General features: G+C 36.2%; 1 protein-coding gene across 1 annotated transcript in view; it reads left to right on the top strand.

Moving 5' to 3' along the window:
- The window catches only part of XPR1 (xenotropic and polytropic retrovirus receptor 1), a 236200-nt gene that overhangs the window by 186758 nt on the left and 21691 nt on the right, over positions 1-27751 (top strand). Inside the window, exons 10-11 of the mRNA XM_032291238.1 lie at positions 2208-2379; positions 3875-4069. Of these exons, the coding sequence (XP_032147129.1) occupies positions 2208-2379; positions 3875-4069 (367 nt within the window). The remainder of the gene's footprint in view (positions 1-2207; positions 2380-3874; positions 4070-27751) is intronic.

Raw genomic sequence — 27751 nt, 5'->3', positions numbered from 1 at the left:
AAATAATAAAGATAAATATTTAGAGAAAGAGTAGAAAGATCTAGCCAAGTCTGAGTAGAGAATTATAGACTCCCAGGTTGAATATGTCTATGAAATGAATATAACTAGATCACTAGAGAGCTAGAGATTAGATTCATTTTCTCAAAACTTCTACTTAGAGTTTCTTGTTTCAGGAGTCACATTTCCTCCTGTACAAGATAAAAAGGGATCTGATAGGTTGAGGATTAAGTCTTCCTTCATTCCATGTTCATGCAAGGCTTATCAAGACAATCGGCACAATTTGGGCTTATTTTTGGTATTTGCATAGGTGCCTACTTCTCTTCTCTGCAACGCCAAGATTTCCCTTTGTAGTGTTAAACAGGTTTCCACAGAATAGATTAGGAAGAGTCTGCGTAGGTCTTCTGTAAAATGGGGATATGAATAGTTCCTAGCTTGTAGAATTGTTATGAGGATTGAATTAATGCCTGCATAAGCCTTGAAGAAAATACACTGTATGAGTTACTGCTTAATACATTTAATACCTTTATCATGTGTTCAGAACAGTCGGAAGAGGGCTGGTTTTTGTGGTGTAGTTTGAAGATGAACACAGCCATCACCATGGCATTAGTGAAAAGAAAGTGACTTTGGCTAGAGAATGAGGCGTGTCTCAGATGGTATACCATCCTTTCCTGCTTATCCTTTGTAAGCAAAGAAGAACTTTGCATTCAGTTAGCTAAGATGAAGAGTAGTCTAGACATTACAGTATTTGCATCTCCAGCAAAACTTCCTAACTTTAGAGCCTCTCAAAGCCTCTATCTTCTGCTCTTCTCTCTGCTTTCAATTTTAACTCTTCCCACCTCTTTGCTTTAGAAATTTTCTTTCTTTCTTTCTTTCTTTCTTTTTTTTTTTTTTGGAGACAGAGTCTTGTTCTGTTGCCAGACTGGAGTGCAATGACATGATCTCAGCTCACTGCAACCTCCACCTTCTGGGTTCAAGCGATTCTCCTACCTCAGCCTCCCAAGTAGCTGGAACTACAGGCGTGTGCTACCATGCCCAGCTAATTTTTCTATTTTTAGTAGTGACAGGGCTTCACCATGTTGGCCAGGATGGTCTCAATCTCTTGGGCTCGTGATCCGCCCACCTTGGCCTCCCAAAGTGCTGGGATTACAGGCATGAGCCACCGTGCCTGGCCTCTATTTTCTTTCCTTCTTTCTTTTTCCTTTTTTCTTTTTTTTTTTTTTTTTTTGATAACATGGGTGAATTTATTTGTTGAGATTTGAGTGCAAACTTAAAAACAAGAACAAACAAAGCTTTTCATCAAGAATAAACACAGAAGCTAAACAATTCTCCAATCATGCATTTTAACAGAAAGTACAAATATGAATACATTATAATTTGTAACTTCATTTAAAAATTAAAGTATCTGTCCAAATCCAAAACACTACACAGTCTTTAATCTGTTCTCTTCTTCTTACCTTAGAAACATTTGTCATATGCTATCAGGAAAATATAGGCAAGAATTACTAATCAGTTCTTTATGATCAAAGAAACACTATTCTCCTTAACTGTGACTTTTTGAATCTTTTATCTGTATTTCAGTTCTGAAATACCACACAATTATACCTCCACTCTTGAGGAAAAAAAAGAATGAATACAGAAATCAAGGAGGTTTGACCATTCATGGAATTAAAGCAAAGTCACAAGTGTTTGACTTAGAAATGTCCATATTGTAAATTTTTAAAGTACAACTTTAGTTGATGGCTGATATGTATGTAATAATTGTGAACAGTTTAAGAAGGGATAAGAATGTACGAACAAAAGCTTTAGACTCAAATACTTGAAAAGTCACTATGAGTATGGAAAGATTTGTTTACATAAACATGTATATTTTTAGATGAAAAATTAGGGGGTAGTGGTATCTCCCTGGTCCCTTAACAATATTTGGATTTTTGCAAAGAATTAGCAGCACCCATGCTTTCTATGTTATAACTAGTTATTCCTGCTTTTTTTCCTCCTTTACTTCCTTTCATTGTTATCCATTCAACTCATTCCCTTCGCTGCTAATTCAGAACCTAGCCACTGTTGCCAGGTCTCTGTGTTTATGACTGGTTCTTTGGTTTCCATTTTATCAACTAAAGCAATCATGCTGAACAGTCAGACAGGAAATGGAGAAATTTAATATGACTTTTCTTGTTTCTATGTTTTCTGATTTTTCTTCTTTCTCTCAGTTTCGAGTATTTACAGCCCCCTTCCATAAGGTAGGCTTTGCTGATTTCTGGCTGGCCGATCAGCTGAACAGCCTGTCAGTGATACTGATGGACCTGGAATATATGATCTGCTTCTACAGTTTGGAGCTCAAATGGGATGAAAGTAAGGGCCTGTTGCCAAATAATTCAGAAGGTAGGGTATGAATTTGCGTCTATACTACTAAATTGCCAGTGTAAGCCAAGAAATATTAGGAAGGCTAACTGAGAAAATCAAGGTCATGATGAAACTTATCCAATAATATTACAAACTTAATTAAATGTACTTGGCATTCTATTAGCAGTCTCTTTATCTGATATAATTTGGCTTTAAATTTTGCATTAGGATTTTGTCTGTCCATTTGCCAAGAGATGTACAACTTAAAGAATTCTAAAACTTTTTTTGTTAAGTTCTAGTACATTGGTAGTTATAATTGCATACGCTTTCACGCCAACAATTTGTTGTCACAGTATTGCTGTATAATGTAACATAGATAACAGTGATCAAAAATACTGATTATTTAGAAATAAATTAAGTGCTTTGAGAGTAATTACAGATTGGTTTTTAATTCTTAGTTGGGATGTTATTTTTCTTCTAGCTTTTTTCCCCCACCCTTAGTTTATGTCAGGAGTTCAAGTTATTAAGGAATTTTGCCTTCGTGACAAAGATCTAATTTAGATCGACTGTGTAACATGTGACTAACAAAAGTTAATGATGAAGCCAGTGCTGACACATTTTTATTGATTGCCAGTGGATCACAACTCTGTTATAGTTCGATCATACTCAATTCTGAATTTCAGAATTCAAAGAAAAATTGATTTACCAACTCCATTCTTATTTAAACACACAGTTTGTTCTTGGTTTAAAAAAAGAGGGGAGGTGGATGTAAAAGAGCATGTGCTCTTGGGTGTCTTGTGTTGTTGGTGGTTTGGAATTCACAAAATTGTCTAGAATCACTGGTGATATTTGTAGGTTTTCCAGATGTTTCAAATTACGGAGCCAACCCATTTTTCCCTCCTTCTATTAGTATGCTCATCTTCTAATTTTCTTACAATTTTATCACACTCCAAAGAGAGTGATTCCGGGACATACCCATAAATCTGAGATAGCAAATTTCCCTACTAGTTCCCCTCAATATATTTTACCCTCTTTCCTTGATTTGTCTACCACTAAAATGCTTGAGAATAAACTGGGCGCGGTGGCTTACGCCTGTACTCCCAGCACTTTGGGGGTCCGAGGTGGGTGGATCACTTGAGGTCAGGAGTTTGAGACCAGCCTGGCCAACATAGTGAAACCCCATCTCTACTAAAAATACAAAAATTAGCTGGGTGTGGTGGTGTGCACCTGTAATCCCAACTACTCCGAAGGCTGAAGCAAGAGAATCACTGGAACCCGGGAGGTGGAGGTTGCAGTGAGCTGAGATTTTTGCAACTGCACTCCAGCCTGGAACACAGAGCGAGACTCAGTCTCAAAGAAAAAAAAAAAAAAAAAAAAAAAAGCTTGAGATGTATAATAGTTGCGAAGAAGAAAGTGATTCTGAAACCTAGGTTTCTTGCTTTTTTAGACTTGGTAGTGGCTACACTATATGGCTGAATGATGTGAACAAGTTATTTTTTTTAATTGTAATTTCTCTTCTTTGAAATCTTCACAGAATCAGGAATTTGCCACAAATACACGTATGGTGTGCGGGCCATTGTTCAGTGCATTCCTGCATGGCTTCGCTTCATCCAGTGCCTGCGCCGATATCGAGACACAAAAAGGGCCTTCCCTCATTTAGTTAATGCTGGCAAATACTCCACAACTTTCTTCATGGTGACGTTTGCAGCCCTTTACAGCACTCACAAAGGTATTCTGTGATTGACTCTGAAGATATATTTTTTTAAACCTGGGTTTTTACTACCTGAATCTATTTCTTACTCTGGTTACTTTTCCGTTTGTCATGCTCTTTTTCTTTTCCACTGAAATTTCAGTTCCTTTATTTATACCAGTTTGTTCTTGAATGCAGTTTTAGTCTCATCCAATATCTACTGATAAACTACCATTGAAAAAAAGCACAGTCACCCAGAATAAGAATTTGTAATAATGTTTAAAATCTTGAATTATGTCTAATGGGTTCAATCTATGGATATCTTGGGTTTCCATTTGTTTTTAGACTTCCTTGTTCATTAATGAGGTTGGGAAATGGGTTGGTGACAAAAAATTCCCTGTGGCAATCAAGCATATTTTTAATCGCTTTCCTTCACCAAGTAGTAAGAATTGTTTCCAGCCCATTTAACTGCAAATTGAGTTCTCTGATTCCTCTAGTTTCTTATCTCCATGGCAACCTATTATTACTTGAGACTGCTCTTCTGTTGGGAGGAGAAAAGGCTTTTAAGTTCTGAGCCACATGCAGTCACTCCTTTTGAATTTTTAACCTTTTTCCAAGAACTGTCAGTCAATGATCTTAGATCGCACTTCCTTTTAGTAAAATATATTACATCTTTGTCTTTTTAAGTCAGTATCAGCCCACACCTTAGATGCTGCACATTATCATCCATAGGTTGTGAAGAGATCTTACTAATTGAAATTATTAGTTATTTTTAAATACTTTGTAAAAACGTTTTTCAGTGATTTTTTTTTTCTTGAGAGGCTATATATTAGGAGTTTTTACTAGTGCTACAAAATTGCTGCTAATCTAAAGTGTGTCTAATGGTCATAAAAGATCAGAACATTGCTTCAATAAACCTTGAGATTTGATGCAGCAGAAGATATTTATAATATAATTCCACTTTTTGCAGTAATTCTTCGGTTAGAGTAGGATTGATAAATGTAGCCAATAATTTTACCACCATGTGGGCATTCTTGTTAAATGATATAATTTAACTAAGTACGTTAGTGAAAGAACCACATCCCCACAGCTCCCATAATTTTAACCCATACTGTGGAATGTTGTCATTAAGTCCAGGCATGTATCATAATTCAGAAGGTTACTCGAGAATTTATAAATTGGGCAACTGATTTAATACATGATATTTATGACTCCTTTTACTAAATTATAAAGAGCACTTTACTTTTCTTCCATCCCAGGTAAAAATGAGTGCTGTGGTTTTGGTTGAATATTTTAGAACATGATATACCTTTAACTGCAGTTGACTCTTAAACAACTTGGAGATTAGGGGTACCAACCTCCCACACAGTTGAAAATCCACAGATAACATAATTTTCAAAAATTTAATTACTAATAGTTACCATTGACTGGAAGCCTTACTGATAAAATAAGCAGTCTATTAACATATATTTGGTATGTCAAGTTTTATATACAATACTCTTATAATCAAATAAACTAGAGAAAAGAAAATTTTATTAAGAACATCATAAGAAAGACAAAGTACCTTTCCTATTCATTAAGTGGAAATGGATGGTCATGAAGGTGTTCACCCTTGTCATCTTCACATTGAATAGGCTGAGGAGGAGGAGGAAGAAGAAGGGTTGGTCTTGCTATCTCATGGGTAGTGGAGGCAGAGGAAAATTTGTATGTAAGTGGACCTGTGAAGTTCAAACCCATACTATTCAAGGGTCAACTGTATACTGATAGCATTGAGTAAAAAGCTGAAAATCCAAATTCTTCAAATCTGTGAACAGCCCAAATCTAAAACGTCTAAACTAAAAATGTAGTAGTTTAGATAGTATTGTGGGCTTAAGACATTTCTTACTCATGTACTCCTTCAAAGAGTTTTATTAAACCATATTATCTTTTGGACATTTTTAAGTTTACAACTAAACTTTTTTATCTTAAGTTTAAATAATTACAAAAGATGCAGTTTCAGTGTATTTTAAATGTTCACATTTTAAAATAAAACTGCTAAATGTTTCCAGTGCAGTAGTCAGAAAATTTCCATCTCTTTGCTCTTAAACTATAATGTAATATATCTTTATTTTCATGTAATATATTTTTGTTTAATGACTTGTCTGCTACATAAACATGTAAATTGAAATTAAATTATTTCTGTCACTAAAAGATTAATTTGTTTTCTGCTCTGGGTTGTAATTATCATTACCCTGATTATTACAGTTGATCAACATTACAAATTATTAAAAGTTTTTATAAGTAATTATTGCAGATAAACATTTCTTAATGAGATAAATTTATTTTATTACTAGCAATATTAGAAATGTATTACAAATTTTTATAAATAATTATTGCAGATAAACATTTCTTAATGAGATAAATTTATGTTATTACTATTTCCTTTTTCAATTTTTATATAAGTAAACTCTGAGAAATCTTATGGCTATGTAGATGAGAATGGAAAAGATTTTGTTGTTGCAGTATTACTCAGTTTTATGAGTGCAGTGAGTTATTTATGGGTTATTTGCCAATTATGAGTTATTTGTCCAAAAAATTGCATAGTTATCTATCATCAATAAATATTTTAGTGATTAGATTTTCTTGGTTGAAAGCAAAGAGTTGAAAATAAATAAAGAATTGAACATAAACTGAATGAAAAAGGATTTGATAACCAGCCATTGGAGTCATTAACTTTCTAACTTGACAGTAGACCATCAACCATCATAAGATTATTAATTTTGGAAGCTCTTTGTCTAACCCAACATATGCAAATAATTTTTAGGAATATAAAAATATTGTTAATTTCAGTACACATTTGCCAGTGCAAAATTTTACAATGAAATACTTTTTTTTTTTTTTTTTGAGATGGAGTCTTGCTCTGTCTCCCAGGCCGGAGTGCAGTGGCGCGATCTCAGCTCACTGCAATCTCTGCCTCTGGGTTCAGGCGATTCTTCTGTCTCAGCCTCTCAAGTAGCTGGGACTACAGGCCCATGCCACCATGCCCAGCTAATTTTTGTATTTTTAGTAGAGGTAGTGTTTCAACATATTGGCCAGGCTGGTCTGAAACTCCTGACTTAGTGATCTGGAATTACAGGTGTGAGCCACCGTGTCCAGCTGAAATACTTTTATCATATTCTTTAAATGTGTTTTTGAAAAAAATCTGGAACTACAGATTCCACTCATCTAAGCTATGGAGAATATCTGCAATATACCTATAGAGGAGGAAAAACTTATTCCTCTACCCTCTTAAGTAATTGGGACCTGCAAATGAAATTGACAGCAGGCAGATTAATAGGAGAAAAGGTTTGTTATATATACAGAGATCTTCATAGAAAAGAAGACCCAAAAGAAGTGTTTAGACCAGGGGGTGGAGGAGGCTCATGTACCATTTTTACAAACAGTGAAAAATTAAGTTTAGAGAAATGTAGGTGGTTGGGCTTCTGGTTGGTAAATTGTGAAAAGGGAAATACATGGGGATTCTAATGAAAGAAAAGGGTTATTTAGTAAGGTTTGTTATGCAGACTAAAGTGGATGTCTTCTCCATTGATAAGCATCATTGCTGGTGATGAAGTGTTGCCCTTCTCTTCCTGGTATGAGAGTGAGACACCTTTACAAATGGAAATTTATATTACGTTTACAAAAGGAATTTATGCCCTGCTTTTAGACAAAAAGAGTGAGGGCAGAGATATTCCCCTTCATCTACCATTTCTCAGTTGCCTTCAGCTCAAAATAATCCTTATGCCAAAGTGGCATATTTGGGGATATATTAGGATCCTCTTCATCCCCTAATTGGGAAATCAGTGAGACAAGAGGAAAAAATTTTGACTTCAGATTAATGTGTATATATATATATCTCCTTGTGTAAGCACCTCATTCTTTCATTCCTTTTTTTTTCTTTTTTTTTCTTCGATATGGAATCTTGCTCTGTTGCCAAGGCTTGAGTGCAGTGGAGCCATCTTGGGACACTGCAACCTCCGCCTCCTGGGTTCAAACAATTCCTCTGCCTCAGCCTCCCAAGTAGTTGGCACTACAGGTGTGTGCCACCATGCCTGGCTAGTTTTTTGTATTTTTAGTAGAGATGTGTTAACCAAGATGGTCTTGATCTCCTGACCTTTTGATCCACCCACTTCGGCTTCCCAAAGTGCTGCGATTACAGGAATGGGGCACTATGCCTGGCCACATTCCTTCATTCTAATTCTGAGTTAGATGCATGACCAGGTAGATAGGTAGACAGGCAGGCAGAGCAAGCATTCATTCAGCAAATACTTATTAAGAATATTTTATGTAACATACCTCCTAAGTACTAAAAATATAGCAACAAAACACAACACAATTCTTGCCCCTAAAAAATTATTATCTAGTAGGGGAATAGACAAAGTAAAAAGGCATTAATTGATTTCACAACAATGTCAATATTCTTAATACTACTGTTAAGTATATAGAGTATAAAGACATAAGCAGGATGGTAAAGAACCTCCAGCATAGGTCTCTAAATCAGTCCCCTAGGCCTCATCTAAGCTATATCCTATTGTTTATATTAAGTTAAGGAAGATTCTTGTTACCCCAGTATGTGCCTTGCTCAAGGCCATGTAATTTGTGACTGGTGGAGGTGTAGTAATTCTCAGTTCTGTCCTTCAGCCTAGGAATTTTTTTTTTCAAAGCCACATCTTTAAAGTGGAGATAATGGTACCTATTCTGTTTGTTTCACAGGTTTGTTATAAGGAGTAAATAAGAGGGCACATGAAATCACCTTAGACTCTGACATGCTACGTAAAGGGAATTTATGACAAAATGAAATATTTTCTTTGCTGACTAGAGCTGCTACATGTGTGTCTTCCTTTATAGAGTCTTTTTAAGAGAAACCCTCTATGACTGTCTTGGGCAAGGGACTTAAATAGGGCAAGTATTGATTAGAAATGTGTTTGGCTTTTTGCCCAAGTAACATAGCTACTTACTCACTGAACACTATTCAGTATCCCAGTCAAAGTTTTTTGAAAACCAGAAACAGAAACATTTTTTAGATGGACCATTGGTTATATATCTTAATCATATTGCTAAAATAAAAATAAAAAACCTCATAGTTGCTACATGTTAAATATTCATATCACTAAAATTTTTGACCAAAATGCTTAAAACGGAGGGGGAAAAATTGAAAAGACAAGTCAGAGATGGAAAATTTGACATTGAATATTCATCAGAAGTGAAATTTGTTAAAGAACGTCAAAAATGGGAAAAACAAGAACAGCAAAAACGTGGAATTATATTTCTGTTATTTTCTTGGATAATATTTCAAGAGAAAAGGCATTAGAAAACATGGACTTGAGAAATAATCATTGAGCCAGAAGAATAGATTCAGTATAATTAATCGGGTAGATACTTTTCTATGAAATGTGTGTGTACTGTTACAAAGGATAAATTTTAGAGGGGCCATGAGTAAAAGATGATGAGGTAACCTTGTTCTGATTCAGAGATCTGAGTCTTTTCAAAGAGCTAGCCTGCAAGAGTTACCATAGCAACAGCATTATATTAGGGGCATTTTCAAGATTGTTTTAAAGTGTCTTATGTTCTGCTGCATGATTTATAAAAATGAAGGTATAAGAGTTAGCTGTGTGCCTGAAATCATTTTTTGGAAAGTAAGGAAGGTGGTTGGAGGTTTAGGCAGCCCATTTGAGGGAAATTAAGGATAATATTGCAGCTAGCACTCACTGGTATTAAAGAGGAAAACACATTTGAAATATTTCAGTATATTTTTTCTGTCATTGATTTTAGAAACAAAGAAATTTAGCTAGCAGCCAACCTCCATATTTTAAGAATTCACATTTCATTACATGGCTAAATTTGAAGGCAATTCCTACAAGTGTTTTGTTGGAATTGGGATTAGAGGATGCCCAAAAGTGTTTTAAATGGTTTTTGTGTGTCCTTGAGGTTTCCTGGCTTTGGCAAAGAAAAGCCTGTGGGAGGTACAATAATAGAAAAGGCCATTATCTAAGTGCCTGTTGAGAGAGAGCATTTCGTTACATTTTCTATTTTTTAATGTACAGTTCTAACATTCTAAAATATTTGTAAATTTTTAGTGGTTTGTTAGCTCTTTGTTACTCTTTGATTTCATCTTTTACTTTAGACTTTTTGTTAGTGTTTGCTAAAAAGCATTTGCTACTAGACTTTATAAAATACTTGGAACAAAGAGGTATTCTCAGCACAATTAAGAGTTCATTTATGTCTGTGTGGTTGTTTTCCAGCACCCAGATCTTTCTAGATCCCTTCTTGTTTAACATTCTCTAAGGGGTGCTGTGCCCCCTAATGAGGATTCCTCAGTAGTAGCTCGGGGCCTTCAGTGCAATAGTCCTGTCATTGTTTGAGTGAGCACACATAGTCCTCAAGTGTTTCCTCCCTGGGGTATGACCAGTTTATTACCATCTTCCTACCCTGAATAATGGGCTGTTATGCCAGAATTTTCACATTTTAGTCTTGTTATACTATAATAGAAACAGTAATTGTTTTTCATTCTCTAGGGAAATTTTTGTTTCATCAACTTTTTTTTAAAAAAAAGATATACACACATTTTAAAAAACTCATTTGGATAAATGCTCTCATTCTTGGCTTACTACTAAAGTAGCTCATTCTTTAACTCTTTCAAAATCGATATATTTCTGCTGTAATTTCCTAGCCTCACTAGTAATGCAGAAAACAAGCAGATTATTTTAGAATTTATCTTGACAATATTTGCTTAAGAACTGCCAATGCCGTAAAGCCAAATATGAGATTTTTTTGTTTATTAATTTTACTTTCATTCAAATATTTCTTGAGTAGTTTTTATCTGTTTGGCATTGTGTAAATTATAAAAGGTTTTATAATTATATCCCATCTTGCATTTTTTAAAATATTAATTATAACTTTGAATAAATTAAATTTCTTTTGCATCTTGTCACTTAAAGAAAAGTCTTTTTAAAAAAAGGACACATATGCTTATACCCTGATACCATTTTGGTAGCCTTATCTCTAGCCACCTTTGTTTTCTTAATTGCTCTTAAAACTGATAGATGTAATTGGCATTTCTACATAAATTATGTTGCTTTTGGAACACTCATGCACAAAAGTTTAAAATTTAAAGTCTGTTTTATTGCTTAGAAATTGAGAGAGGATCTGTGATGTTTAAAAGAAATAGTTGGCCAGGCACAGTGGCTCATGCCTGTAATTCAAGCACTTTGGCGGGGCTGAGGCAGGTGGATCATGAGGTCAGGAGTTCAAGACCAGCTGGCCAACGTGGTGAAACCCCATGTCTAGTAAAAATACAAAAATTAGCGGGGGGGTGGTGGCAGTCACCTGTAATTCCAGCTACTTGGGAGGCCGAGGCAGGAGAATCGTTTGAACTCAAGAGGCAGAGGTTGCAGTGAGCTGAGATTGCGCTATTGCACGCCAGCCTGAGTGACAGGCCAAGACTCCATCTCAAGAAAAAAAAAAAGAAATAGTTGAAAATTTTTTATGAATTCAATTTCTAGAAGAGTTTGTCTAATTAAAAAGAAACATAAACACCAATTGCTTGAAAGTCGAATTTTTAATTTTCATTTTAATTTATGTATGTTACATATAATTTTACATGAGAAAGCTATGGTTAAAAGTATAAACATCAGAAAATGTCATTGTATCTGGGTATTTCCAGCAAAAAGAAAAGAAAGAGAAAAAAATGAACAGGCAAATGTACTTACAGATTTTGAGTTCCTGCTAAGTATGTGATACTCTCGGGAACATAATAATAGATTGTATGTGACTCTCTTTCCTTTAGCGTTTTGTAGTATAATACAGTCCGTGTCCTCATCAGCTATTGCAGCATAATAAATCAACCCAAACTCAGTAGCTTAAAAACAGCTTTAATCCATTCTTGCTTGTGCTTCTGAAGGTCAGCTGGGAATTGACTGGACTAGGCTGGGCTCAGCTGGGTAGCCTTCAGCCTGCTATTCTGTCAGGGTTTGGCTCCTCACTGCAGGTTGGGTTTGGTTGTATTTCATGTGTGTTCATTCTGGGACCTCAGCGAAGGAGCAGCACTTACACAGGGGAAACTTTTCCCATGACACTGATAGAAACAAGACGTGTTATACAAATTTTTTTTTTTTTTTTTTTTTTGAGACGGAGTTTCAACTCTTGTTACCCAGACTGGAGTGCAATGGCGCGATCTCGGCTCACCGCAACCTCCGCCTCCTGGGTTCAGGCGATTCTCCTGCCTCAGCCTCCCGAGTAGCTGGGATTACAGGCACGCGCCACCATGCCCAGCTAATTTTTTGTATTTTTAGTAGAGACGGGGTTTCACCATTTTGACCAGGATGGTCTTGATCTCTTGACCTCGTGATCTACCCGCCTCGGCCTCCCAAAGTGCTGGGATTACAGGCGTGAGCCACTGCGCCCGGCCAGTGTTATACAAATTTTAAGCCTCTGCTTGCTTCATAACTTCTAGCCTCCAAAGGCCCTTGTGACTGCTAGGCCAAAGCAAGTCACCAAACCCTACATTAACAGGGCAAGAAAGCTTCTGCCATGGAAACATGAATGGGCTGAAAGGGAGAGAATAGTTTTAAAATGTAATCTACTGTCATACAGAAAACAATTTAAACTGATTTCTGTAACGTGGCAAAGGACTTAAACAGTTAATTTTGTAGAATAAACAATTAACAAATGTATGAAAAATTTTCCACTTTGCTAATAAAAAAAGAAATGCAAATTAAGATAATATTTAATCAAAGAAGTGATGATGCCTATCACTGGCAAGGGTGCTGAGAGATGAGAACTCATTCTGAGCTGGGTGAGGTGGCTCATGCTTGTAATCCCAGCACGTTGGGAGACTGAGGCAGGCTTATCACTTGAGGTCAAGAGTTTGAGACCAGCCTGACCAATATGGAGAAACCCCGTCTCTACTAAAAATACAAAAATTAGCCGAGCATCGTAGCGCATGCCTGTAATTCCAGCCAGTCAGGAAGCTGAGGCAAGAAAATCTCCTGAAGCCAGGAGGCGGAGGTTGCGGTGAGCCGAGATCGTGCCATTGCACTCCAGCCTGGGCAACAAGAGTGAAACTCCAATTAAAAAAAAAAACAAACCTCATTCTGTTGATTGAATATAAATTTGTAAGCAATTTGGTAATTCTCTTGTGTCTTAAAATCATTCATGTCTTTTGACCTAGCGACTACCTTTCCATAACTTTTTCCTGAGTAGAGAATTGGGCAAAAATGAATGTATCTTTGCAGTATAATATAGTAAAAAACTGAAATAATCTAACAAGTGTTCAGCAATAGGTGAATAGTTTACTTTCAGTAACTGCATGGTGTGTGAAATACTATACAGTGGCTTGTCAGAAGTCACACAGTGTACCTGCAAATAGCTGAAGAATAATGATTGTGGGTGTGTGTCTGTTTTCACAAATAGTCTTGCTCTGTCGTTCAGGCCGGAGTGCAGTGCGTGGCTTGGTCATATCTCACTGTAGCCTCAAACTCCTAGGCTCAAGGGATCCCTCCCACCTCAGCCTCCTGGGACTATAGGGGCATGCTACCATACCCAGCTTTTTTTTTTTTTTTTTCCTGGAGGCAGGGTGTTACTACCATTGCCCAGGCTAATCTCAAACTCAGTCTTCCAAAGTACTGGGATAACAGGCATGAGCCACTTCACCCAGCTGACACACTTTTATTAAGAGCCATGTGAACTCGGCCAAAATATGGAAATAATTTTTCTCTGCCAGAAAATCAAAAGTCATTCTTGAATTGGAGGGAAACAAAAAACAATGTATTAATCTTGTTTCAAGTAATGACAGAATAGTTTGACATGATTAATTTGCTTAGTGTTATATTCTTTTTTAGGTCTTAAGAAATATCAAGGGGGCTGGGCACAGTGGCTCACATCTGTAATCCTAGCACTTTGGGATGCCAAGGCAGGCAGATTACCTGAGGTCAGAAGCTCAAGACCTGCCTGGCAAATGTGGTAAAACCCTGTCTCTACTAAAAAAATTTAAAAATTAGCTGGGTGTTGTGGCACATGCCTGTAATTCCAGCTACTCGAGGCAAGAGAATTGCTTGAACCCAGGAGGCGGAAGTTGCAGTGATCCAGGATTGTGCCACTGCACTGTAGCCTGGGCTACAAAGCAAGACTTTGTCTCAAAAAAGGAAAAAAAAGGGGAGGGAAGGAAATATCAAGAGTATATTGTTAACAAGGAATGTTTTGAGCATGTTTCTTAGAACGTAACGAACAAAAGACCAGTGGGCTAATATTTAATTTCTTTTTTTTTTTTTTGAGCTGGAGTCTTGCTCTGTCACCCAGGCTGGAATGCAGTGGGACGATCTCAGCTCACTGCAACCTCTGCCTCCCAGGTTCAAGTGATTCTCCTGCCTCAGCCTCCTGAGTAGCTGAGATTACAGATGTCTGCCACCAATCCCAGTTAATTTTTAGATTATTAGTAGACACTGGGTTTCACCATGTTGGCCAGCTGGTCTCAAACTCCTGACCTCTGATCTGCCCGACTCAGGCTCCCAAAGTGCTGGGATTACAGGCATGAGCCACCGTACCTGGCTAATACTTAATTTCATTGATACTTTGGATAAGGTATAAGATATGATTTTCATGAAAATATTCAGACTAAGGAAACTCTTCTTTACACTGCATATGGTATTTTCTTCACAGTTAAAAAAACAAAACTGCTGCCACTTAATAGGAAGGAAAATAAAACATCCACCAAAATATCTCATTGATAAGTAGCATTTGTAGTTTTGTGTTCCTCTCCTGTGGGCTTCTCAGGGCTCTCCCTGAATACTTTTTAGTTGCTTCTGAATGATACCCCAAAAGATATTTCTTTTAAAGGCAGAATTGTACTACTTGTAACTATTTTATCCTTACCAGGAATCTTCTCAAATGAAGTGAATACCAAACAAAGTAGAATATTGAAGTCTACACGATGCATTTCTTAGCTGGTGTAGTAAAGACTGAATCACTGCAGAAAGTTAGGTAGAAAGTCTAAGATCTGTTACATAGTTTCTTCTCACTTAAGAACATTCAACTAATTATATTTCCTTTCTCAAGGACAGAAAGAGTTGATATTTGTAATTTTTAAAATCTGTCATGAAACTTTCTATTGCAGAAAGTAGTATTTCTTATCTAAAGAGCAAAATCTCTCTGCTCAGTTTAATCAAGTCCTCTGCCAGCAAGAATTTTAAAAGCACCGTCTTAGTGAAAGGTACTTTTTCACATTGAAAACTAGAATATGGACTTTGGAGTAAGAACTAGGTTAATTTAGCCAGTTAATAATTATATTAACCTGAGAAAGTGACTAGACTTCTTTGATTTAAAATTAGTAAAATTGAGATAATAATTCCACCTCATAATTTTTATAAAGATTAAGTTGTGTTAATACACTATAGCTGGTAATTGGTATTGATATCCTCCTCCTCATCTGTGATGAAAGCGTGAAAAAACTCACATGCAAAATATTGCAGAAGAGGTTTTAACTATAGATGTGCAAAAATTTAAAATAATTATGAATAAATGTCTAGTAGATAAAAAGGATAATTTATTTTTAGGAACTTAGAAATTAACAAAATAAATGCAGGAAGACAGATATTTTAAATTATGGAGTAACAACTTGCAGGATTAGGGAAAGTTGTCTTTAAAGTGTCAGACCAAAGTGTTTTCACAAGTAAAACTTTGTAAAACCTTTCAAACCTTCAAGGAATGGTTTCTGCCATATAAACTATTTAGAAACGTAAAAGGAAAGCATCTTATTTATCTTTACAAAACTAGCATAATTCTAAAAAATACCACACTCAAAACTATAGTCTAATGTTACTTAATATACATACAAAAATTTCTTATTTAAAAAAAATTGATACAAGATAATTATACATATTTATAGGGTACATAGCTACTTACATTCTGTTAGTCTAATAGAGCTATTTGCAAGTTTTTCGTGTGTTGACAGCCATTATTTCATTATGAACCTGATACCAACCCTGAAAGAAAGGAAAACAGGTATTGTTCTCATTTTGCTTGCCCCAGATCACATGACAGTAAATAGCAAAACCGGAATTTTAACTCTGAATTCGTTCCTTTTTTTACTCTAAAAAGTTACTTCCAACGAGGCAGCATGCTATAATGTTGTGATCCTCAAATTTTGTTGTGTATCTGAATTACTTTGGATGCTTGCTTTAAAATGAGTTATCTTGGGTTTTATCTTCGGTCTAATTCAGTAGGATTAGGGTTATCCAAAATTTGCATTTTTAACATGTCTTCTGCTAAAGGTGATTCACTGACCACACATCAGGTAGCATGCAGACAACAAATGTTGTAAACAGATGTAGAGTTGAGCAAACATAGAAAGAAGTGAAAGTAGATTTGGATACTAATTCCTCCTTTTGAACTATTTGTAAGATCTTAGGCAGTCAAGTAATGAATGGTAAATAGGCAGTAAAGCATACTGGATAAGAGTATGGCTTTGGATCAGTGAATCTTGGGTGTGTTACCTGATGATAATGGTACTTCATAAGGAGGTTTTAAGGACATATGTGTAGATTTTCATAGAGAGGAATGAGAAAGCAGAGCAGAGACAGTCAAGTGTTAGTTACTCCAGTGGAAGTCTTAATACAGATACATGTGTGCACACACCCACAAACCGCATCAAGAAAGGGGACACAGGAGTTCCCCACCACCAAAAAGATTTTGTTTCTCCCATCAGCTTTTACTCTACTTAAAGTCATTAGAGACTATTCAAACTTTTTATTTTTATTTTAAATCTCAAAGTCCATTGATACTGCAATTGATGAGGTGGGTCCCAGAGTAAGTATCTGAATAGGTGTGTAAGAAGTACAGACTTTGATCCATTTGGTAGAGTTTGAGGTAATACGGGTTTTACTCTACTTCTAAAAATACTCCATTTAAAAGAAAAGTTATTGAATATAGGTTTATATAAAAAGCCATCACAGTTTTGGACTGTTTTGCTCTGAGATTTAGAATTGTTTCAGATATATTTTTTAGATCTGATATGTTATCCTGGTGTAGAATATTGGCAGGCTATATGAAGAAAACATGGGAGAGATTTTGGCTTTCCTTCTCTCTATGCATATCTCCTATTATGTTTCTTCTGACTCCCTTTTTAGGTTTGTTAACTAACCATAACGTGGAATACATATTGTTATTTCTCACATTTCTAGAATACATCTTTGTGATCTGCATTTATTTTACATTCAACTCCAATTACTATATTCTGTATCATAGCTGCTTAAAGATGTACTCCAATCTTATTTCCATTTTTAAATGACTATAATTTTAGCTTATGTTTATCACTTTTTTCAGGTCAATTAAGAAAAAAGTTTCTGCTCATATGTCTGTACTACCTCAAGCTTTCATGAAATGAGTACTTGAGATGTTGTATAAAATGTATAGAATCCTGGGCAGGCATGGAAGCTCACACCTGTAATCTCAGCATTTTGGGAAGTCAAGGTGGGAGGATCACTTAAAGCCTGGAGTTCGAGACCAGCTTGGGCAACATAGCAAGACCTCCTCTCTAAAAAAAAAAAAAGAAAGATTCTTTTTTTCAATTAACCAAGTATGGTAGTACACACCTGTAGCCCTAGCTACTTGGGAGGCTCAGGCAAGAGGATCACTTGAGCCCAGGAGTTCAAGGTTACAGTGAGTTATGATTGTACCACTATACTATACTCCTTCCTGGGCAACAGATTGAGACCCTGTGTCTTAAAAAAAAAAAAAATTACATGATCCTTTATTTGTTTTAAAGTGGTTATATTTGTTAGCATCTCATTTAGTTAAATAAGTGAAATTATGTCTCTTCCAGGAGAGAAGTTAGAAACACATAGCTCCAGAATTATTGTTATTTCGTTATAGTACAAAAGAAGTAGGGAAAAGCAGAAATAGATCTTTTTTAATGGAAAAATACCAAACTTCTATTTAATGAATTAAAGAGGAAACCAGCCAGTTGTCACAACTGGTTCAAAGGAGAGGCAATGTATTTCCCACATTATGGTTAGTTAACAAACGTTTACTATGGAGTAAAGGAATGTTGGTATCCATTTACAAATGGACACAAAACTGGCTTTTTCCCCTGGAGGTGGGATGTGGTGGAGATCCGCCCCAACCATATTCAGACCTTCACTTTCTGCAATTTTAGAGGGTGAGATGGAGCCTGTTGGACCTCCATCAGACAGAATTTATTTGTGTGCCTGTAGACAGCATTATTTGCATTTATTCACAATTTATACAGAATTGTAAAACAACTCCAAGACCAGAAAAGGCACACATTCCATAGAAACATAACCTAGAAAGTTATGCAGTAAATAATGCAGTTTTCCATAGTATATACGTAGTAATTATTTTTGCTTATTCCAGAGTCTTAACTTTTCCTTACAGCAATAACCTACTATAAGAATGTTTCCAAGGTTATTGATCAAATGTGTGACCGAAAGGGATTTTAAAAAATAAGCCTAGACACACATACATAAGAAAGGTATTGGAAGAGGTTCTGATGATCTGATCTGGGAAGGGGTATCTGATACATTAGAAAAAAAGATGCCATTGATGTTTTAATAATCACTGAAGAGATAATTTTGTTATTGAGAAGCCAATAAATAAGGATCTGTATGAATAATAAATTGAAGATAAGTACAGTTTAATAATCGAATTACCTTCTTGATTACATCTGCCACATCCAATTTTATTCAACAAACATTTACAAAACATCTTCAATGTATCAGGCACTACTAGATGCTAGGCATACATAGATGAACACAACATCTTACCTTTAAAACCTCCTCTTGGAGCTCACGGTTTGGTAAGGGAGATAGACTAATTATAATAGAACATGGAAGTGCAATAATACTATATTATCAGTGTTGTATAGGGTATGCGGTGATTTGAAAGAGGAAGTGGTTAACTTAGTAAGGGTTTTGAGAAGCAGCCAAGTTTTGTGTTTTTTTAAAATTAAACATTTTGTTTTGAGATAATTGTAGAATCATACGCTGTTGCAAGAAGTAATACAGAGAGATCTTACATGCCCTTTGCATAATTTCCCCAATGATAACATCTTACAAACATATAGTACAATATCACAACCAGAATATTGACATTCATACAGTCAAGATACAGAACATTTCCATCACCACAAGGATCCCTCCTGTTGCCTTTTTTTGCCCAGTACTCCTATCCACACCTTCACTTTCTGCATTTTTTACTTATCCATTGTCAACCACAGCCTGAAAATTTTGTGCTATTTTGAGAGAGAAAGAGACCACAATCACATAACTTTTATGGTTTTTGTTTTGTTTTTTGAGATAGGGTCTCACTGTGTCACCCAGGCTGGAGTGCAGTGATGTAATCTCTGTTCACTGCAGCCTTGACCTCTTGGGCTCATGCAGCCCTCTCACCTCAGCCTCCTGAGTAGCTAGGACTACAGGTGCACACCAGCACATCGGGCTAATTTTGTTTATTTTTTGTAAAGGTGAAGTCTCCAACTCCTGGACTGAAGCAGTCCTCTCACCTTGGCTTCCGAAAATGTCAGGATTACGGCATGAGCCACCGCGTACAGCCTTCCACGCAACTTATTACAGTATATTGTGATTGACCTATTTTATTATTGTTGTTATTAGTCTCTCACTGTGCTTAATTTATAGATTAAACTTTATCATAGCAGCACTGTCCAGGCACCAAATAGGGGTTTTGCATGTATCCCACCACAGATAAGGGGGACATTAATGTTAGGATGTAAGTCTTTTATTTTGTGTTTTGTGTTGGTTTTCCCTAATTTTTGGTGTCTCTCTTTTCCCTTCCTCGCTGTGGCCTACTTGAACATTTAAAAATTTTTTATTTTGATTTTTCTATAGTGTTTTTAATGTATCTCTGTATAGCTGCTTACATGGTTGCTCCAAGTGTATATGTATGTGTAAATATATACACATATATATGTAAAATATGAAAGAGTTGGGTGCCTTCATTTAACAGATTATGTTAAATGTAGCCACCTAATCACCCTTTACATTCCTTCATCCTCCCCCATTTATCATCTTATTGTCTTAAGTGTTTTCTCTAAATATATTGAGAACTACATCAGACAGTGTTATAACTTTTGCTTCAACCTTCAAACATAATTTAGAAAACTCAAGGAAAATACCTTGCATTTGTGCATATTTTTGCATACCTTGTCTTTTCTTCTGATGTTGCAAGATTACTTCTTGTTTGTTTTCTATTTAAAGAATTTCCTTTGACGTTCTTTTAGGGGAGGCCTGCTGGGTGACAAAGTCTATAAGTTTTTCTTCATTGGAGAATGCCTTCCCTTCCCCTTCATTCCTGAAGGGTGTTTTGGCTGGATGTGGAATTCTACATTAAAGGTCTCTTTTCAGTACTTGAAAAATGTCACTTCCCTCTGTCCTTCCTAGTTTCTAGTGAAAAATCCTATCATTAAATGGTTTTTCCCTTACAGATAAGGTATCATTTCTGTCTTACTGTTTTCAAGATTATTTTCTTTGTCTATAGTTCTCAGAAATTTGACTATGATATATGGTATTGTATTTTTTAATTTTGGTATCCGTATGTTCATGCTAGTATATAGAAATATGTTGATTTTTGTTTGTTTATCTTATGTCCTGTGAACCTGTTGAACTCACTTTTGCATTCTGAGAGGTTTTTTTGTATATTCCTTGTTATTTTCTACATAGACAGTTATGTCATCTACAAAAGGGACAGCTTTATTTCCGTCTCTCCAATCTACATGCCTTTGACTTCCTTTTTTTTTTCTTTACCTTATCGCACTGTCTTGAGGTTCCACTACCATATTGAGTAAGGGTGGTGAGAGCAGATATCCTTGCCTTGTTCCCAATCTTAGAGGGAAAGCATTCGGTTTTTGACCATTAAGTATAATAAATAAAACATTTATTAGTTGTAGGTGTTCTGTTGAGGAAGTTCTTCTCTATTCCTATTTTAATTTTTTTCAAATGCTTGTTCTGAATCATTTGATATGATCCTGTGATTTTCTTCTAAGCTTACTTAGCCCATTAAGATGTTGAATTAACATGTGATTTTCAAATATTGAACCAGCCTGAAACTCTGAAATAAAGTCCACTTGGTGTATATTTCTTGTTATATATTGCTGAATTCTATTTGCTCATATTTTGTTAACAGTTATTGTGTCTGTATGAGGTATGTTTTCTGTATTTTTTTTAAATATACTGTCTTTGGTTTTAGAATCAAAGTGATACTAATTTTATAAAATGAATTATGCACTTTACCCTCCCATTCTAAATTATGGAAGATTTATTCTTTAAAAGTTTTGTAGAATTCTCCAGCGAAATCATCTAGGCCTGGAGATGTATTTGGGGGGAGTTTTAAAATTACAAATTCAATTCCCTTAATAGCTATACCGTAGTACTATTTAAATTATATCATATTGGCCAGGCGCAGTGGCTCACGCCTGTAATCCCAGCACTTTGGGAAGCTGAGGTGGGTGGATCACCTGAGGTCAGGAGTTTGAGACCAGCCTGGCCAACATAGTGAAACTTCATCTCTACTGAAAATACAGAAATTAGCTTTGCATGGTGGTACATGCCTGTAGTCCCAGCTACTCAGGGTGGTGAGGCACAAGAATCTTTTGAACCTGGGAAGCAGAGGTTACAGTGAGCTGAGATCACACCACTGCACTCCAGCCTGGGTGACAGAGAGTGACTCCAACTCAAAAAAAAATTATATAGTCTGTGTTTATTGAGGAATTTTATTCATTTCATTTAAGTTGTCAAATTTGTGTACGTAGATTTATCTAAGGTATTTCATTATTATGTTTTTGATATCTTTGGGGTCTTTAGTGATATCCTTTCTTTTGTTCTGAATATTGGTAATTTGTGTCTTCTTTTTTTGTCTTTGTTAGTTGTGCTGGATTTTATTGCTTATTTCTTTATTTAATTTCTTTTTCTGTATTTCTCTTTTAACTATTGTTAATTTCTGTTTATTATTTTCTTCTTGTTTTGGATTTACTTTACTCTTCCAGGTTTTTGAGGTGAGCTTAGTTTATTGATTTAAGACTTCTTCTCTTTTCTACTGTATGCAGTTGTGAGTGTGATATATGTAAAATGCCATGCATTTTCCCTGTCGGCACTGCTTCAGCCGTGTCCCACAAATTTTGATATGTTGTGTGATATCATTTTCATTTAGTTCAATGTATTTTTAAAATTTTCCTTCAGACTTTCTCTTTGCTTCATGAACTATTTAGCCGTGTACTATTTAGTTCACAGGTGTTTGGAAATTTTTCTATCGTCTTTCTGTTATTGATTTCTGTGGCCTATCTTGGTACCTGTATGTGTTCTATGGGCACTTGAAAAGTATTTTCTGCTATTCTTGGATGAAGCAGTCTATAAACATTGATTAGATCCTGTTGGTTGATGGTGTTGTTGACATCTCTATCCTTGCTTACTTTCTGTTTATTTGTTCTATCAGTTATTGAGGATGAATATTGAAATCTTCAACTATAATTGTGGATTTGCTTGTTTAGCCTTTCAGTTCTGTCCATTTTGCTTCACATATTTTGCTTCTGTGTAGTTTAGTGTACGCACAATTAGGATTGCTGCTCCTTCTTGGTAGATTGATTCTTTTATCATTATACAGTGTTTGTCTCTGTAGTAATTTTCCTTGCACTGAAGTTTACTTTATTTGGTAGTAATATAGCCATTTATGCCTTTCTTTGATTAATGTTCACATAATATATATGTATTTCATTATTTTACTTTCTTTCCTTTTCTTTTTCTTTTTCCAGATGGAGTCTCGCTCTGTTGCCCATGCTGGAGTGCAGTAGCACGATCTCAGCTCACTGCAACCTCCTCCTCCCAGGTTTGAGCGATTCTCCTGCCTCAGCCTCCTGAGTAGCTGGGACTACTGGCATGCACCACCATGCCTAGCTAATTTTTATCATTTTAGTAAAGATGGGGTTTTACCATGTTGGCCAGGTTGGTCTTGAACTCCTCACCTCAGGTGATTCTCCTTCCTTGGCCTCCCAAAGTGTTGGGATTACAGGCGTGAGCCACCGTGCCCAGCCATTTTACTTTCAACCTATTTTTTGTAGACAGAATATCCTTGGGTCATGGTTTTTAATCTACTCTGCCAATCTCTGTCTTTTAATTGGTATATTTAAACAATTGACATTTGATGTAATTATTAAATTTTAGGGTATAAGTGTGCCATATTCTTTGGTTTTCTTTTTGTTCTCTCTGCTATTTTTTTTTTAATTTTTTATAGTTCTGTTTTATCTATATTGTTTTGTCTTTTAAGTGTTAGGGTCTTGCTGTGTAGCCCAGGCTAGAGTGCAGTGGCATGATCATGGCTCACTGCAGCCTTGTCTTCCTGGGCTTAAGCAATCCCAAGTAGCTAAGACTAAAGGTACATGTCACCATGCCTAGTTAAGTTTAAAAAACTTTTTTAGAGACAGAGTCTCACTGTGTTGCCCAGGCTGATCTCGAACTCCTGGCCTCAGGTGATCCCCCTGCCTCAGCCGCCTAAATTGTTGGGATTACAGGTATGAGCCACTACATTTGGCAGTGTTTTTGAATCTCTCTCTCTCTCTCTCTCTTTTTTTTTTTTTTTTTTGAGACAGAGTCTTGCTTTGTCACCTAGACTGGAGTGCAGTGGTATGATCTTGGCTCACTGCAACCTCTGCCTCCCAGGTTCAAGCAACTCTCCTGCCTCAACCTCCCAAGTAGCTGGGATTATAGGTACGTGCCACCATGCCCAGCTAATTTTTGTGTTTTTAGTAGAGATAGGGTTTCACCATGTTTTCCAGCTGGTCTTGAACTCCTGACCTCAGGTGATTCTCCTGCCTCAGCCTTTTAAGTGGTTGCCCTAAGTATTATATATACATAACTATTATTCTTAGTGTCATCTTTTTACCAGTTTGTAGAAACCTTACCTCCCTTTATGCTTTCTTTTTTTATTTTATCTTTTTTGAGACAGGGTCTTGCTCTGTTGCCTAGACTGGAGTGCAGTAGCACAATCTGGGCTCCCTGCATCTACCACCTCCCAGTCTCAAGCAGTTCTCACGATTTAGCCTCCCGAGTAGCTAGGACTACAGGTTGTGCCACCACTCTCAAACTAATTTTGTATTTTTAGTAGAGATGGGGTTTCGCCATGTTGGCCAGGGTGGTCTGGAACTCCTGTCCTCAGGTGATCTTCCCGCCTCAGCCTCCCAAAGTACTGGGATTATAGACATGAGCCACTGTACCCTGGGATTACAGGTATGAGCCACCATGCCTGGCCCTTCACGCTTTCTTATTTATGATATAGTGGTCTTAAGTGTTTCCTCTACATAGAGTAGAACCCTATTAGACAGTATCATAATTTTTGCTTCAACCCTCAAGCATAATTTAGAATTTAGAAGAAAAGCCTGTCGTATTATATTTACTCACATTATTGCTTACTATGTTCTTTCTTCTTTCTTGATTTCCTGAGGTTCCTTCTTTAATCATTTTCTTTTTGTTTAAAGAATGTTAATGATTATTTTAAGGTAGATCTGCTGAGACATTCTCTTAGTTTTCCATTACCTTAGAATATCTTGAATTCTCCTTCATTCCTGAAGGATATTTTCATTGGGTATAAGATTCTGGGTTTATAATTTTTTTGGGGGGTAGATGCCACTTGATAAATATTGTCTTACTTCATTCTGTTCTTCAAAAGATTTCTGATGAGAAATATGTTGTCATTCAAATTGTTTTTTCTTAATAGGCAAAGTGTTAAGGTAACACTTAAGGTACCTGTTAAGGTGACAGATAAAGTGTAAAAGTGTTGTTTGTTTTTCAGCTGCTTTTGTAATTTTTTCTTTGCCTTTACTTTTCAATAGTTTAATTATAATTGGTTTTGACAGGATTTCTTTGGGTTAATTCTTTTTGGGGTTCGGTCAACTTCTTGAATCTGTAGATTATGTCTCTTGCCAGATTGGGAGTTTTCAGCCATTATTTCTCAAGTGCTTTTTCAAGTCCTCCCTTCCTCTCCTTGGACTTCCACAACACAGATGTTAAATCAGTTTTTATGGTCTCACAGGTCTCTGCTCTTTATTTTTTTCTTCTTTTTCTGAGACATAATCTCACTTTATCAAGCTGGAGTGCAGTGGCACAATCTCAGCTCACTGCAACCTCCACCTGCTGGGTTCAAATAATTCTCATGCCTTGGCTTCCCAAGTAGCTGGAATTACAGGTGCACACCAAGCCCAGGTAATTTTTGTATTTTTAGTAGAGACCGGGTTTCACCATGTCAGCCAAGCTGGTCTTGAACACCTGACCCCAAGTGATCCACCTGCCTCAGACTCCCAAAGTGCTGGGATTATAGGCATGAGCCATCACACCTGGCCTTTTTTCATTTTTTAAATTCAGCCTATTTTCTTTCTTGTTCAGATTGGTAAATTTGTATTCTTTCAGTTGCTGGTTCTTTCCTCTGTCCCTTCTGCTCTTCTCTTAACAGTGAGCTTTATTTCAGTTATTGTTTTTTTGGCTTCTAATACTTCTATTTGGTTCTTTTGTGTGTTTCCTGTGATTTTGGTGAGACTCTGTTTCTTTGCTGAGGCATTTTTATCATAGCTGCTTGCTGTGCGATCTTTGTTCAGTAATTCCAGCGTCTCGTCATCTCAGTTTTGACATCTTTGATTGTCTTTTCATTCAGTTTGAGATCTTCCCTGTTCTTCGTATGACTAGTGATTATTTTTATTGAAGACTGGACATTTTGGGTATTTTGTTATTAGACTGTAGAAACACACACACACACACACACTCCTACGTCTTAATTATCCTTGGGATTGAGAACATTTCCTACTTTTGCATGGTATTGCTAGCTGCTGAGAGCTTTGGCAGCCTTAACCTCTGTGGCACAAATAATAGTGCATTCATACAGGGATTTTTTTTTTTGTATTTTGTTCATTTTTCTTGAAATGAGTGGGAATTATCGTATACACAATTTTTTTAATGTCTTGTAAGTTTCATACAGTTAAAACAGTCATGGGAATTATTAGGCATGCAGAAACCTGCAACTCTTAAACATCATTGTGACATTCATTGAATTAAAATCAGCTAAAAACAATGTCTATAAAATGTTAGAACATTGTCATTAAAGGTTGTACCTAAAATACAAGGAAAGTTTAATAGGGGGTTTTGCTTTATCTGTTTCTAGCTCTCAGGAAATAATCATTATATAACATATAAGTATGTTGCTCAACTTTTTCACATTCAACTTATTAACAAAAGACCATGAGATTGGCAGAGGAAGCAAAAGGAGAACTTTATTTCCTATAAAGGATTACAACCCACAGGTCAGGAAACGAAGCCTCCAGCCAAAACCAAATGCATCGGCTTCAGTTGCGAAGGGGAGAGGTTGGGATTTATGCCCAATGGGGTTAGCTACACCTACGTATTTAGCAGGTTATTGGAGAATGTATGAATATTTATGAGGGAAACCAAATGTGTGGTGATTAAACTTGTATCTTACATATATCCCATGTTCACTTTGGAGTAGATATTTAACGTTAAAGTAAAGTGAAATTTGGCTGTTTGTCAAAAGGCGAAACACAGAGCACAGAGGCATCTTGTGCTCAGTCTCTGTGGACCTGCCAGAACAAGTTAGTGATCAGCGGTCATTTATTAAAAAGGAATGCTTTGTAAGGCTAGTCACCTATCGGCAAAAGCACGATAACGGAGGGGAGTTTGGCCACAACGTCAGGTGGTCTGTTGAGGTGGGGGAAGAAATCTTCCAGACATTGTTTTCAGGGACTGGCTTCTGTTTAATCATAGGAAAGAAAGTTTTGCAGCTGTTAATGAGATAAGGGAGTGTTGAGGTGTGACTGACTTCCTGCCTTGTCAAAGCCATAGAATCTGGTTTTAAAGTTTTCTGGGGTCTCTCTTTGACACAAAGAGTCCATTTCATTTTGCCTGGGTGACCTAGGAGCTTTTTTAAATTTCACAAACTTAATAGGTATTTTCAGGGACACATTAAATGTGTAGGCTGCCCAGAGACTATGTTGTCTTTCCGAAGTATTTGTTGGAAGGAAAAGCATTGTGCAGAAAATACAAATATGAGCGAAACACAGACCTTGCCCCCAATTCAGTTTGGCAAATATTAAGCCCCTACTATGTGCAGCATGGTATATAGGCCCTAGAAAAATGCTCATGTGAGATCTTTCTGTGAAAGACATTACAATTTAATGGAAAAGACAAATATATATTCAATTTGCTCTACTGTAAAGTTAAATTCTTTTCACAATGCTAGAGTACAGTATTACAGAAAAGAAAAAAATGTGTATGTACAGAATGAAAGACAGTATAAACACAAACAAAATGTTTTATGAAAAGAAGTTCTTAGGAAGGAGAGATTAACTTTTTTCTAAACTTTGATGTATTTTTTCCTTTGTTAACTTACATTATTAAATTTTTTATCTCGAAAATGTTAACTTGAAATGGGGTTTTTACCATAACTTTCATTGCTTTTTTCAAACTCCTAACTCAGCCTTTTCCTCTTTATTCTTACATACCACCTTGTTTCCTATTAGCTTGAGAAAACTGAGCCTATTGGGAATCATTTTCCTACAGCTACCTTCTCCCTACGTACTTCATCTAAACCCCTTCTCACTGTATTTTCCCCAGTCTAAAGTAAGAAGGTGTCCTTCCTCCTGTGTGCTGATGTTATTTCCTCTTGTCTCTGGATCTAGCTCTGGCA

The sequence above is a fragment of the Sapajus apella genome, unplaced genomic scaffold (genome assembly GCF_009761245.1).
Source record: "Sapajus apella isolate SASKATOON/1434 unplaced genomic scaffold, GSC_monkey_1.0 scaffold25, whole genome shotgun sequence".
NCBI classification, from domain to species: domain Eukaryota; kingdom Metazoa; phylum Chordata; class Mammalia; order Primates; family Cebidae; genus Sapajus; species Sapajus apella.
Note: the sequence above shows the minus strand (reverse complement) of the source record. Positions and strands in the feature narration are given on the sequence as shown.